The following is a 15148-nucleotide window of genomic DNA, read 5'->3' as shown; positions in this document are numbered from 1 at the left end:
CTGAAGGCCTCTATGAGGTAGAAGATTTCTCTGATGTGATAGAAGAAGAAACAGGAGTCCATTTAGAAGAGATAGGGGATCCAGTATTAGAATCAGAATTTATGAGGGCTATGCAGGATTTAAGATCAAATGAGGCAGAAGGGGTAGATAACATTCCATCACAATTTCTAAAATCATTTGGGTAAGTGGCAACAAAACGACTATTCACGTTGGTGTGTAGAAGTGTATGAGTCTGGCGACATATCATCTGGCTTTCGGAAAAATATCACCCACACAATTCCGAAGACTGCACGAGCTGGCGAGCGCGAGAATTATCGCACAATCAGCGTAACAGCTCATGCATCCAAGTTGCTTACAAGAATAATATACATAAGAATGGAAAAGAAAATTCAGTATGTGCTAGATGGCGATCAGTTTGGCATTAGGAAAAGTAAAGGCACAAGAGAGACAATTCTGACGTTGTGGCCGATAATGGAAACAAGAGTAAAGAAAAATCAAGACATGTTCATAGAATTTGTCGATCTGGAAAAAGCATTCGACAATGTAGCGCAAGATGTTCGAAATTCTGAGAAAATTAGGGGTAAGCAATAGGGAGAGACGAGTAACATATAATATGAACAAGAGCTAAGAGGGTATAACAAGACTGGACAACCAAGAACGAATCGGATTAAAAAGGGTGTAAGACAGGGATGTAGTCTTTCGCCTCTACTGTACAATCTGTACATCGAAGAAGCAATGATGGAAATAAAAGAAAGATTCAGGAGTGGAATTAAATCCAAGGTGAAAGGGTACCAATGATATGATTCACTGATGACACTGCTGTCCTGAGCGAAAGTGAAGAAGAATAACATGATCTACTGAATGGAATGGAGAGTCTAATGAGTACAGAATGTGGATTGAGACTACAACGAAGAAAGACGAAAGTAATGAGAAGTAGCAGAAATGAGAACAACCAGAAACTTAACATCAGGATTGATGGTCACGAAGTAGATGAAGTTAAGGAATTCTGCTATCTAGGCAGCAAAATAACCAATGACGGACGGAGCAAGGAGGACATAAAAAGCAGACTAGCACTGGCAAAAAGGGCATTCCTGGTCAACAGAAGTCTACTAGTTTCAAACATAGACCTTAATTTGAGGAAGAAAGTTTTGAGAATGTACGTTTGAAGCACAGCATTGTATAGTACTGAAAGGTGGACTATGGGAAAACCGGAACAGAACGGAGTTGATGCATTTGAGATGTGGTGCTACAGACGAATGTTAAAAATTAGGTGGACTGATACGGTAAGTAATGAGGGGGTTATGCGCAGAATCGGAGAGGAAAGGAATATGCGGAAAACAGTGACTTCCATGGTACTAGAGGGAGCTGTAGAAGGTAAAAACTGCAGAGGAAGGCAGAGGTTGGAATGCATCCAGCAGGTGATTGAGGACGTAGGTTGCAAATGATACTCTGAGATGAAGAGGTTAACACAGGAGAGGAATTCGTGGCGGGCCTCATCAAACCTGATGACAAAAAAAAGAGAACTGTACGAAATATTGAACACTAAAATTTTGGAAGCCGTTAGAAAGGAAGCTGCAGCGTGACTTGATGACAGTGCCCCGTATTAGCTTATTACTAATACAGATTACAATATGTTACTACAGAGGAATGCTGAAGATTAGATGGGTAGACCAAATAACTAATGAGTAGGTTGTGAATATAATCGGGGAAAGAACAAATTTACGGCACAACCTGAGTAAAACAAGCGTTCGGTTGACAGGATACATCCTGGGACATCAAGGAATCGTCACTTTGGCAGTAAGTTGGAGGGTAAAGATTGCAGAGGGAGACCAAGGTTCCAATACTGCAATCAGGTTCAAATGGATTTAGGCTGTAGTAGTTATGCAGCGGTTATAAAACAAGCACAAGATAGACTAGCGTGGGGAACTGCATAAAACCAGTCTTCCGTTTGAAGACCAAATCAACAACAACAACAACACTGATTTTACTTATATTTGAGAAGGGTATTCAAATCCGTTTGTAAACCTACAAGAAGGTACATATTTATACCATCACTAGCTGAATTTCTGGCGTCGCTCAGTTATGTACTTAATCTAATCTTCTACTGTTCCATCTCCTCTTTCCCTCTCTCTTTCTGGCTGTCTCCAGCAACCCCTCTCTCTCTCTGTGCACCTCCTCCACCGTCCACTCTGTATCCATCTCCTCCTGCCCTTTCTCTGACCAACCCCTCCTCTTCCTCGCTCTGTCCATTTCCTCCTCCCCCTCTGTCTGTTCACTTCCTTCTCCTCCATATCTCTGCTTATGCCCTTCTCCCCTGGCTCTGTCCATTTCCTCTTCTTTCCTTTCTCTGTCTATCTCCTCCTCTCTCTGTCTATTTCCCCCTCCACTACCTCTGTCCATCTGGTCGTCTGTGCGTATCTCCTTCCCACTCGTTCTCTGTCCATCTCCACGTCCCCCCTTCTGCCTCCACGTTATAACACACAGCCTCAACAGGAGGTTGGTGGTTCTTACTCCCACAGTATTTCAGCATTTCTTTCCAGATTGTAGTCGATATGCGTGAAAAATTTGATTGAATTAAGTGTTTAGGATGAGCTTTTTACTCGTGACGTTGCTCTCATACGCACATGTCAGATATATTTCACACATATTTAATATATTTCATGCTTGAAACTTCCTGGCAGATTAAAACTTTGTGCCGGACCGAGACTCGAACTGGGGACCTTTGCCTTTCGCGGGCAATTGCTCTACCAACTGAGCTACCCAAGCACTACTCACGCCCCGTTCTCAGAGCTTTACTTCTGCCAGTACCTCGTCTCCTACCTTCCAAACTTTACAGAAACTCTCCTGCGAACCTTGCAGAACTAACACTCCTGAAAGAAAGGATATTGCGGAGACATGGCTTAGCCACAGCCTAGGGGATGTTTCCAGAATGAGATTTTCAGTCTGCAGCACAGTGTGCGCTGATGTGAAACTTCCTGGCAGATTAAAACTGAGTGCTGGACCGAGACTCGAACTTGGGACCCGAGTTCGACTCTCGGTCCGGCACACAGTTTTAACCTGCCAGGAAGTTTCATATCAGCGCACACTCCGCTGCAGAGTGAAAATCTCATTCTATTTCACGCTTATTTGTACACATATTTCACCTATATATATAAATAGCGAATTTCGCCCTGCGGTTTCATTTTCACGGAGCTCAGTGTTCATAACGTTGTATCTCCGGAGGTATGTGCTGTACCATGATATAATTCTGCAAGTACGTCCGGTATTACATGTGCCTACTGTCTGCGAAATATGTTGTGAAAAGCATTTTTAGTAAAGAAGTAATAAACTAAAACGTCATGCTTCATGTGGCAGTTTTATGAACAGCGAAAATGTAGTAAGCGATAAACTTTTTTTCATCATTTTGTGGGGATCGTCAGGGAGATAGAGTTTCATAAAGGTAAGAAATCATGTGCAAAGTTCGTTGCACGTCTCTAAGTGCTCTCATTGTCAAACAATGGACGACTAAAGTATGAGTACGCTGGCGACGTGGGCGAGGTCTTGATTGCTTTTTCACCCCCACCCCTTTGATAGGTGAGTAGTTATTACCCCCACCATGATTCTCCCCAGACATTAAATGATTTGTGTACCAAGTTTATAGGAAATAGTTCATTTTTATAATTTGTGTGGATACGTGTTTCGTGTTACCGATTTTAAAGAATGGTCAGTGGTAGTATTTTACGTCCGACATTCACTTACATCAGGAAATTTCGTCTCCTTGCACATTTTTGAGGTAGTTCTTCGATTGACACCACTGCTTCCAACCTAATACGACGTCAGCTTGCGGCATAGTTATCACGACGTTTACGTCAAGTGGTGTGGGCTAAGCGTGGAGACTGCGGCTCACCTTTAGCGTCTGTATGTTGCCGATGGACTTCTTCTTCTTGAACTTGGCGGAGGCGCCCCTGCGCAGCGTCCCGTTGTCGGGGGGCGACATGCCGGCTACCGCCCCCGTCATGGCCCAGTCCCGGCCTCCGAACACCTGCAACATCAAAACACATTCGCGCTCTCACTCTGCCGTGACAGCTGGGGCGCGCCACATCCGACCACCAGGCGTAATATTTCGTCATGTGATTACCAAATGATTTTGGTTACCAGCATCCCTAATGTACCATAATTTTTCTGCAGTGTCCTACGTCGAAACACTGGTCAGTGTAAGGGAGTGAAATAAGCATCTACTCAGTTTCAAAATGTTATAATCAATGAATAACATATTTGTGATCCATAAGTAATCGTCTTGCTGGAGTTGGAAGATCCTGATGACATGTTTTCCGCGTTAGCGATTTCATTTGGGTTTTTAAAATTTCGCGTTCTACAGAAATAACAAGAGACACACTAAAGATGACACAAAGACCTCCAAATAAGGTTGGGTAAAGGACAGAAAACAAATTCCTTGTGCCTTTCAGAGCGCGGGGTTTAAAAAACTCAAACTAATAAAAATTACCAACAGCTGAGATATATCACTTTTATATATCATCTGTTTGTAATTTATAATTTATTAAAGACAAGATTATTTTGTTCAGCCAAGTCTTTGGAATATGTCACCAAAGCTTATTGTTCAATTGTGTTCTTTCATGTAAAACTGTTGTAATTTGTCTATAGTTAATGTGTCACATATTTTATCTAAGTTAAATATCTTAGATGCATTTACACTGAAATAACCCCGCTTGATTTATTCCTATACTAACACAAACAACTTCATCTCTGGAAATGGAGATACTCTGTGTATGCAGCAGTTTAAAATCTTTGATCCAACAAAATTTCACTGCACCACATACTTATCTTTGTACCTGATGATGGCTTAACAACCGAAAACCGCTTCGAGTAACAAATAATAAATATTGTAGACTGTTACACCAGTGTTGTGTGTGTTTCATTCATAATACCTGTATTTTATTTAGGATCTTTATGCCTCTCTGGCAAATGATTTCTATATGTGCATGAAAGTTTTGCTTTTCGTCGACTTTAATTCCAAGGTACCTAAATACTTCTTTTCTTTTCACAGGTTGAGCATTTATTCCGCTTGAGGGATATCTCATTCTTGATAATGTTCCTTTTCGTAACATAAAAAGTGTTTTGTGCCCTGATATCGTTAGTTTGTCATATACGCACCAGGTGCTTAGTCTTTCAAGAACTACCCTCCTGTTTTCCTGTAATTTAGCCCTTGTTTTAGCAGATACTCTAATTAGCAGATCGTCTGCGTAGGCGATGCAGCCTCTAGTGTTTGTTATACTCTGAAGCTGATTTAGTAATGGCTCTATGCCAACATACATGAATTCTGCACCACAAACAGAGCCTTGTGGGCAGCCTTTGGTGATGTTTTTCATTATTTTCTAATTGCAACTGTCTGTCTGTGCAATAATCTCGTAGACTATTACAGAGACACCTGGGACAGTCCATCTGTTTCAGTCTTTTGAATAGGGTAGGTCACGTCAAATTATCAAAGCCCCTGCTATATCAATCATTATGCCTAAAACATAGTTGTCCTCTAAGATGCTCACAAAATTCATCGCGTGATTTATTGCATCGTCGGTGGATTTCCCTTTTTTGAAAGCGTACTGCAGGGGGCTCATGCCCACTAATTGGCTGTGGTCCATCAGGCGGCGGCAGAGAAGCTTTTCCTGTACTTTGTCTAGAGCATTTACCAAACAAATCGGCCTATATGTTTTCGGTTCTCTTGGGTCTTTTCTTACGCTTTTTTTAGCATAACGATATTCGATAATTTCCAGATTGTGGGCATTCAATCCCGCAAAAGATATCCTTTTAATAACGCTATTATGTATGACACGGTTTGGTCCACAAGCTGATGCAACACTTTGCAGGTCCTGGTGCTTTCTTCTTTTTCATTATTGACAATCTCATTTCCTGCTGGACAAATGGAATCACAACACTGTTATTCACATGCTGCTCTAATAGTTCAGGGCATGAATCGTCATCCGTGGTGAACACGCTCTCCATTAAGAACAATGTCCCGCCTTTCATAATGTCCAGGGAACCAACCATGAATCGCGGTGAGTTCAGCGTAATTATTATCTTTAAATAAAAGTGTTATTTATGTTCCTTTCATTGAGTATTTCTTTTCGTCACGTTCTGTACTATACGTAGTCATTATTTCCATATATAATCCAAGATTCATCGAGCAACATTACTTGGTAGTGACACATCATGCGAAGGTTGTGGTTACGTGTAATTTAATTTTCTTTGGCAGAAGCTTGATTTTATAAACTGCCATCAGGTAAAATAAGTAGTATTAGAATGATCACTGACGTGCACATTATTTACATTGGTGACTGTGGCGCGCTTTGTTAACATCATGTGACCGAGGTCACCGATGACGTCCGTCACTGATGATGTCACTGATAAGCATGTTGACGTCACTAGGTCAATGACCTTGGTCAGATGATTTGAACAAAGTGTGTCGAGTCACCAACACAAACATAGTGCGTATGAATGCTAGCAATAATTATACTGCCATAGTGGCATCTGTTAGCCTTTTGAATTCGTGAGTCAATTTCGGACTTTATGGATTCGTCAGAGTATAGCAGAAGGTCAACGTAATTAATTCTTGAGTTTCTCCCGGCGTATTTGATAATCAAAATATCCACGGGTATGCTGCCGGTCTATAGTGTCCAACGGGCACAATATTTCGGCGATCAAACATGTCGCCATCATCAGGTGAACTGACGGACTGAGCTCCTGTGAACGTGCCGGCACGGAGATCCGTACGCTATGGCTGCTCAGAGGGAACTGGGTTCGGTCGCGGCGGCGGCCGATTTAAATACCCTCCGCCCGCGGCGCGCTCCCTCCGCCGTCCGCGCCCAGCGCCACGGTCGTGCGGTGGAACAGATTGCGACGGCGTCTGAGATGACGTCGGTGTGATGGCTCTGTCCGCCGTGGTCGTCACAACTATACGTCTGCTCGATTTACTCTTGATTCACCCGATCGCTGGTTCCTAAGCCTTGCTAAGATTATAGCCACAGTCACGGTTTATGAGGTCGTCATTGGTGCGAATTTCGATGGCCTCTCTAACAACGCTGTCCCAGTATCTCGACGTCTGTACCAGAATCCTCGTGCGGTCATACTCCATGGCGTTATTTTCCGACAAACAATGTTCAGCGACCGCCGACTTGCTCGGATACATCAGTCGAGTGTGCCTCTGGTGTTCACGGCATCGATCCTCGACGGTACGCATCGTCTGAGCAATATACGACTTGCCACATTGACACGGAATCTGGTACACGCCGGCCTTCCTCAAACCGAGGTCATCTTTGGCGCTCCCCACCAGTGCACGAGTTTTATTTGGAGGACAAATAAAACTCGTGCACTGGTGGGGAGCGCCAAAGATGACCTCGGTTTGAGGAAGGCCGGCGTGTACCAGATTCCGTGTCAATGTGGCAAGTCGTATATTGGTCAGACGATGCGTACCGTCGAGGATCGATGCCGTGAACACCAGAGGCACACTCGACTGATGTATCCGAGCAAGTCGGCGGTCGCTGAACATTGTTTGTCGGAAAATCACGCCATGGAGTATGACCGCACGAGGATTCTGGTACAGACGTCGAGATACTGGGACAGCGTTGTTAGAGAGGCCATCGAAATTCGCACCAATGACGACCTCATAAACCGTGACTGTGGCTATAATCTTAGCAAGGCTTGGGAACCAGCGATCGGGTTAATCAAGAGTAAATCGAGCAGACGTATAGCTGTGACGACCACGGCGGACAGAGCCATCACACCGACGTCATCTCAGACGCCGTCGCAATCTGTTCCACCGCACGACCGTGGCGCTGGGCGCGGACGGCGGAGGGAGCGCGCCGCGGGCGGAGGGTATTTAAATCGGCCGCCGCCGCGACCGAACCCAGTTCCCTCTGAGCAGCCATAGCGTACGGATCTCCGTGCCGGCACGTTCACAGGAGCTCAGTCCGTCAGTTCACCTGATGATGGCGACATGTTTGATCGCCGAAATATTGTGCCCGTTGGACACTATAGACCGGCAGCATACCCGTGGATATTTTGATTAACGTAATTAAATTCATTGGCCTTTGCGAGCCTCTTGATAATAAAATACATTGATCTTTGCGAAAGTTGTGTTATTATTTTGCAGAGTATTGTTACTTTCCTGATTATAAGATAATGTGAAGCACATTGTTTAATGTGTATCCATCTGCAGATTCGTGCCTTTCGAAACATTTATTATTCATGCTGTATGAGGTTTTAATAAATTTTCACTGCCAGCTAGTAGTGCTATGTCGCCAGCATATGCAGTTGATACTTGGCTTACGTTACTACGCAATGCGTACCAAAATTACAAAAACAAAATTTTACTGGTACCAGTACCACGTCGGTGGCGACGTATTTCTTGGTTAACAATCGCTTAAGAGACTGATTAAGGTAACCGTGTTGGGGCGGAGACGTGAACTCACCCGAATGGCGTCGGCTGTCATGGGTCCCTGGCAGAGGCCCTCGTCGAAGTAGAGCTGCAGGTACTGCTCCTTGAGCCAGAGCATGCGCCGGTCCGTCAGCTGCATCTGCCGCTTGAGGCCGCGCACCACCCAGCACAGCCCCGTGTACCACATCCTGCACACAGCCACCGCCACCGCAAACGTCAGTCACACAGGTGGCGTTGCACGGCAAACTTGCATTTGTTATTATTTGATCAAGGTGTTCATTTTGCATTGTGTTCACGTGTGAATCTCTCAGATAACCTTAAATTTTGTGGAAGTGATGCTTTTCAAGTAATTGTTTTCAGTAGTACTTAACGTAAGGAACGTAAAAAAGGTGAACTGAAAGAAGGCAAACAGCGCTAGAAGGAGGAAAAATTTCAACGAGTGGAGTCAAACTACGAAGAAATTCCCTCAGGGTTCAGTTTCGAGTCCGCTCTTATCCCTTACATACGTGAATGACCTTCCACTTATTATGAATTAAGCAGAATTAGTACTTTCTCCAGATGGCACAAGTGTTTTAATTAATTTCCTTAGAAAGAAAAAACCAAAGAAATTATTAATAACGTTTTCAAATAATTCTCATTTGCTTTTCTGAAAATGGACTCTCCGTTATCTTTTTAAAGAAAAGAATAACTCCAAAAATTAATGTAACACATGACTAAGCGTCTTTAAATAGAGTAACGATTTATAAATTTCAATGTCTAGCGAGAAATCACGAAGACGTTCATTCCTGCAGGGTTCAGTTTTGAGTCCACTCCTGCCGGCCGGAGTGGCCGAGCGGTTCTAGGCGCTCCTGTCTGGAACCGCGAGACCGCTACGGTCGCAGGTTCGAATCCTCCCTCGGGCATGGATGTGTGTGATGTCCTTAGGTTAGTTATGTTTAAATAGTTCTAAGTTCTACCCGTGCTCTAGGGGTGGTGTCTTTGATTCATAATCAAAACGTCTTCGGTCTCGGGTTCGATCCCCGCCACTGCCTAAATTTTGATAAATAATCAGCATTGGTGGCCGAAGACTTCCGGCATAAGAAGTCAGCCTCATTCTGCCAACGGCCTTGTCAAAAGAGGGCGGAGGAGCGGATAGAGGTTCAGGGCACTCTCTTGTCCTAGGGGTGGGAAATTGCCCCTAAAGGTGGAAGAATCAGCAATGATCAACGAGGATGCAGAAGGCAATGGAAACCACTGCATTAAATACACGTAACGTGTATCCACAGGACATGTGGCCTGTACTTGAAGAAGTGTCATGATGATCTCTCCATTGGCAAAAGATTCTGGAATAGTCCTCCATTCGGATCTCCGGGAGGGGACTGCCAAGGGGGAGGTCACCATGAGAAAAAGATTGAATAATCAACAAAAGGATAACGTTCTACGAGTCGGGGCATGGAATGTCAGAAGCTTGAACGTGGTAGGGAAACTAGAAAATCTGAAAAGGGAAATGCAAAGGCTCAATCTAGATGTAGTAGGGGCCATTGAAGTGAAGTGGAAGGAAGACAAGGATTTCTGGTCAGAAGAGTATCGGGTAATATCAACAGCAGCATAAAATGGTATAACAGGTGTAGGATTCGTTATGAATAGGAAGGTAGGGCAGAGGGTGTGTTACTGTGAACAGTTCAGTGACCAGGTTGTTCTAATCAAAATCGACAGCAGACCAACACCGACAACGATAGTTCAGGTATACATGCCGACGTCGCAAGCTGAAGATGAACAGATAGAGAAAGTGTATGAGGATATTGAAAGGGTAATGGAGTATGTAAAGGGGGACGAAAATCTAATAGTCATGGGCGACTGGAATGCAGTTGTCCCGCCTTTTATAATGTCCAGGGAAGGAGTAGAAGAAAAGGTTACAGGAGAATATGGGCTTGGGACAAGGAATGAAAGAGGAGAAAGACTAATTGAGTTCTGTAACAAGTTTCAGCTAGTAATAGCGAATACCCTGTTCAAGAATCACAAGAGGAGGAGGTATACTTGGAAAAGGCCGGGAGATACGGGAAGATATCAATTACATTACATCATGGTCAGACAGAGATTCCGAAATCAGATACTGGATTGTAAGGCGTACCCAGGAGCAGATATAGACTCAGATCACAATATAGTAGTGATGAAGAGTAGGCTGAAGTTCAAGACATTAGTCAGGAAGAATCAATACGCAAAGAAGTGGGATACGGAAGTACTAAGAAATGACGAGATACGTTTGAAGTTCTCTAACGCTACAGATACAGCAATAAGGAATAGCGCAGTAGGCAGTACAGTTGAAGAGAAATGGACATCTCTAAAAAGGGCCATCACAGAAGTTGGGAAGGGAAACATAGGTACAAAGAAGGTAGCTGCGAAGAAACCATGGGTAACAGAAGAAATACTTCAGTTGATTGATGAAAGGAGGAAGTGCAAAGATGTTCCGGGAAAATCAGGAATACAGAAATACAAGTCGCTGAGGAATGAAATAAATAGGAAGTGCAGGGAAGCTAAGACGAAATGGCTGCAGGAAAAATGTGAAGACATCGAAAAAGATATGATTGTCGGAAGGACAGACTCAGCATCCAGGAAAGTCAAAACAACCTTTGGTGACATTAAAAACAACGGTGGTAACATTAAGAGTGCACCGGGAATTCCACTGTTAAATGCAGAGGAGAGAGCAGATAGGTGGAAAGAATACATTGAAAGCCTCTATGAGGGTGAAGATTTGTCTGCTGTGATAGAAGAAGAAACAAGAGTCGATTTAGGAGAGATAGGGGATCCAGTATTAGAATCGGAATTTCAAAGAGCTTTGGAGGACTTACGGTCAAATAAGGCAGAAGGGATAGATAAAATTCCATCAGAATTTCTAAAATCCTTGGGGAAAGTGGCAACAAAACGAATATTCACGTTGGTGTGTAGAATATATGAGTCTACCCATATACTATCTGACTTTCGGAAAAGCATCATCCACACCATTCCGAAGACGGCAGGAGCTGACAAGTGCGAGAATTATCGCACAACCAACTTAACAGCTCATGCATCGAAGCTGCTTACAAGAATAATATACAGAAGAATGGAAAAGAAAATTGAGAATGCGCTAGGCGACGATCAGTTTGGCTTTAGGAAAAGTAAAGGGACGAGAGAGGCAATTCTGACGTTACGGCTATTAATGGAAGCAAGGCTAAAGAAAAATCAAAGCACTTTCATAGGAAAAAGCGTTCGACAATATAAAATGGTGCAAGCTGTTCGAGATTCTGAAAAAAGTAGGGGTAAGCTATAGGGAGAGACGGGTCATATACAATATGTACAACTACCAAGAGGGAATAATAAGAGTGGACGATCAAGAACGAAGTGCTCGTATTAAGAAGGGCTTAAGACAAGGCTGTAGCCTTTCGCCCCTACTCTTCAATCTGTACATCGAGGAAGCAATGATGGAAATAAAAGAAAGGTTCAGGAGTGGAATTAAAATACAAGGTGAAAGGATATCAATGATACGATTCGCTGATGACATTGCTATCCTGAGTGAAAGTGAAGAAGAATTAAATGATCTGCTGAACGGAACGAACAGTCTAATGAGTACACAGTATGCTTTGAGAGTAAATCGGAGAAAGACGAAGGTAATGAGAAGTAGTAGAAATGAGAACAGCGAGAAACTTAACATCAGGATTGATGGTCACGAAGTCAATGAAGTTAAGGAATTCTGCTACCTAGGCAGTAAAATAACCAATGACGGACGGAGCAAGGAGGACATCAAAAGCAGACTCGCTATGGCAAAAAAGGCATTTCTGGCCAAGAGAAGTCTACTAATATCAAATACCGGCCTTAATTTGAGGAAGAAATTTCTGAGGATGTACGTCTGGAGTACAGCATTGTATGGTAGTGAAACATGGACTGTGAGAAAACCGGAACAGAAGAGAATCGAAGCATTTGAGATGTGGTGCTATAGACGAATGTTGAAAATTAGGTGGACTGATAAGGTAAGTAATGAGGAGGTTCTACGCAGAATCGGAGAGGAAAGGAATATGTGGAAAACACTGATAAGGAGAAGGTACAGGATGATAGGACATTTGCTAAGGCATGAGGGAATGACTTCCATGGTACTAGAGGGAGCTGTAGAGGGCAAAAACTGTAGAGGAAGACAGAGATTGGAATACGTGAAGCAAATAATTGAGGACGTAGGCTGCAAGTGCTACTCTGAGATGAAGAGGTTAGCACAGGAAAGGAATTCGTGGCGGGCCGCATCAAACCAGTCAGTAGACTGATGACAAAAAAAAAAGTTCTAGGGGACTGATGACCTCAGAAGTTAAGTCCCATAGTGCTCAGAGCCATTTTTCTGAGTCCACTCCTATTCCTTAAATACGGGAGTGATATTCAATTTATTATACGTTTAGCAGAGTTGGTACTTTTTTCAAACGGCAGATGGTTTACATAAAATGAAATGTAATATCCCTTGTTATCAAAAGAAAAATCTGAATAAAACTGTTATCACCACAAACTGAATAATAAAATTACCGAATAGAATACGAAGCTGTTAATCATGTAAGGGGAAGGAAGCCAAATAAATTGTTAACTATATTTTCAAAGAATTCTCAAATGCTTTTCTGAAAATGGAATCTCCATTAATTAAAAAACACACTCTATAGTCAATTCTGTACAAGAAATAATTCTACTGATATAACTGTACTTAGCTAATGTAGAAGTTTAGCTTTTTTCAGTAACTGTAAAATTTTACCATGAGTGAGAAATGTGGGCTCTGTCGTAGGTCTGTGAGTAATGGGTTACGGTGTGGGATTTGTTCAAAGTATTTTCACTTGGGGGGAATGCAGTGGGGAAGCCAGTGGGCATTCTAGCGAGATACTCTCCGGGGAATGCAGAATCCTTAGCAGAATTGAGTTGATAGAGGAGCAGGAGCGTAAGAACTGTGCCCTTCAGGCGCGTTTAACACGAAAAGGAGAGACTAGATAGCTTGAGGGCGGTGAAGGGTGCTGCGGAATGGGAACTGGCAGTTGGCATAAGGCAGCTAGGAGGAAGAGGTGGTCAGACAGTAGTACTTTGCGTATATGCAATAGATCTGAGCAACTGTTTGAGCTGAGTGGAGAGGAACCTCCAGGAACATGCAGAAAACATTCAGCAGTCCTCAGCAGTTAGAAGGCCTACGTCAATTGGAATGTCTAACAGGAAGAAGAAGTTTCTGCTGCTAGGTATTTCGCATGGTAGCGGTGTTGGCTAGCAGTTACAGGAAGTTTTAGGAGTGACTACCAGGTCACCAACATTCTGAAGCCTAGTGCAGGGTTGGCTCATGTGACTGACGCGTAGGGGAGTTACGTAGGAATTTTATGAAGGAGGATCAGGTAGTGATAGTGGGTGGAGCAGGGAATACTCTTGATAGGGACGGGGAATATGATGTAGGTGGTGACCTGGAAAGGATAGCTACTCAAATTGGTGGCAGTAATGTGCATTTCGTGCAAGTTTCAGCATCATGATCGGCCTCATCTTAATGCGGCTGTTAGGCATGTTAACATGGGGCTGGAGAGGGACCTGAAGGCAAAGGGCATGGGTCACATTGCAATGATGCCAGTTGAGTCTATCAGTAGATCAGGTTTCACTAGGCATGGCCTGCACCTCAGTAGCTATTGAAAGGGAAGTCTGGCATAACTAATAAGTAACAGTGTAGTGGGTGGTGGTGGGATCACTCATGGAAAAATTCCTGTGTGGTTGGTGTTAGAGCTGCATCTTTTTTAGATTGAAGTCAGCTGACAGATATGCCTGCTTAACCGAAGTCCCTCTAACTAAGGAATCACCTTCAGAGGACGTCATGTTTCCAAGTAGAGAAGGAATCAGTACATTTCATCAAAATATAGAAGGTATTAGAGATAAAATTAGTGTACTGCTTATAGATGTTGACTGTGAAATGATTGGTATATTCGAGCACCACTTAAATAATTTGACAATTAAGAGGCTTCCTTTACCAGGATACAGATTAGCTAGCTGTTTTTTAAGGAGTACCTATCAGAGTGGAAGAGTGGCCATGTTCGTAAAAAACAGTATTCCGTTTCAGTACATAGGTCTATCATGGCACTGCACTGAACAGATATTTGAATGTTGTGCAGGGGCAGTTGAATTTAGTGAAACTAAACTTCTAATTTTTTTGTTTGTAGGTCCCCTAATTCTGACTTAAAAGCGCTCCTGCTCAAGCTAGAGAGGATTCTTGATTTGCTTTATAGGAAGTACCAGAAACTAGTTATATGTGGTGACTTCTATATTAATTTTGTATATGATTCTGTAAGAAAAAGGATGTTGGTAGATCTCCTAAATTCATATGATCTGATGCAGATTGTGTTTTGTCCAACTAGGGTGCAGAGGAACAGCCATAGACGACCTTTTTATTCATTCTTCATTACTAGAAGGGCATTCTGTTAGTAAAAAGGTGAGTGGCCTTTCAGACCATGATGCACAAATTTTAGCACTAAAAGGCTTTTGTTCTCAAACAAAACTATGTAGGAAAGTCAATCCAACGGAAATACAGAGTTTTTTAAACCTCGTCAAGTAACAAGAGTGGCGGGATGTTTATAGTGCCGATAACGTTGATGACAAATATAATGCTTTCCTTAACACATTTCTCATGCTCTTTGAGAGTTGCTTTCCATTAGAACGACCTAAACTGGGCACTAGCAGTAAAAGGCAGCCTGAGTGACTGACTAGTGGGATAAGGAT

The 15148-nt window shown here is 43.0% G+C and overlaps 1 protein-coding gene across 1 annotated transcript in view; it reads right to left on the bottom strand.

The window, feature by feature from the left end:
• The window catches only part of LOC126455985 (1-phosphatidylinositol 4,5-bisphosphate phosphodiesterase epsilon-1-like), a 464968-nt gene that overhangs the window by 111958 nt on the left and 337862 nt on the right, over positions 1 to 15148 (bottom strand). The window contains exons 11-12 of the mRNA XM_050091742.1: positions 8463 to 8616; positions 3887 to 4021 (exon numbers count right to left, since the gene is read on the bottom strand). Coding sequence (XP_049947699.1) covers positions 3887 to 4021; positions 8463 to 8616 — 289 coding nt within the window. The remainder of the gene's footprint in view (positions 1 to 3886; positions 4022 to 8462; positions 8617 to 15148) is intronic.

Source organism: Schistocerca serialis, chromosome 2 (genome assembly GCF_023864345.2).
Source record: "Schistocerca serialis cubense isolate TAMUIC-IGC-003099 chromosome 2, iqSchSeri2.2, whole genome shotgun sequence".
Taxonomy (NCBI): domain Eukaryota; kingdom Metazoa; phylum Arthropoda; class Insecta; order Orthoptera; family Acrididae; genus Schistocerca; species Schistocerca serialis.
This window is presented reverse-complemented; position numbering and strand designations above follow the sequence as displayed.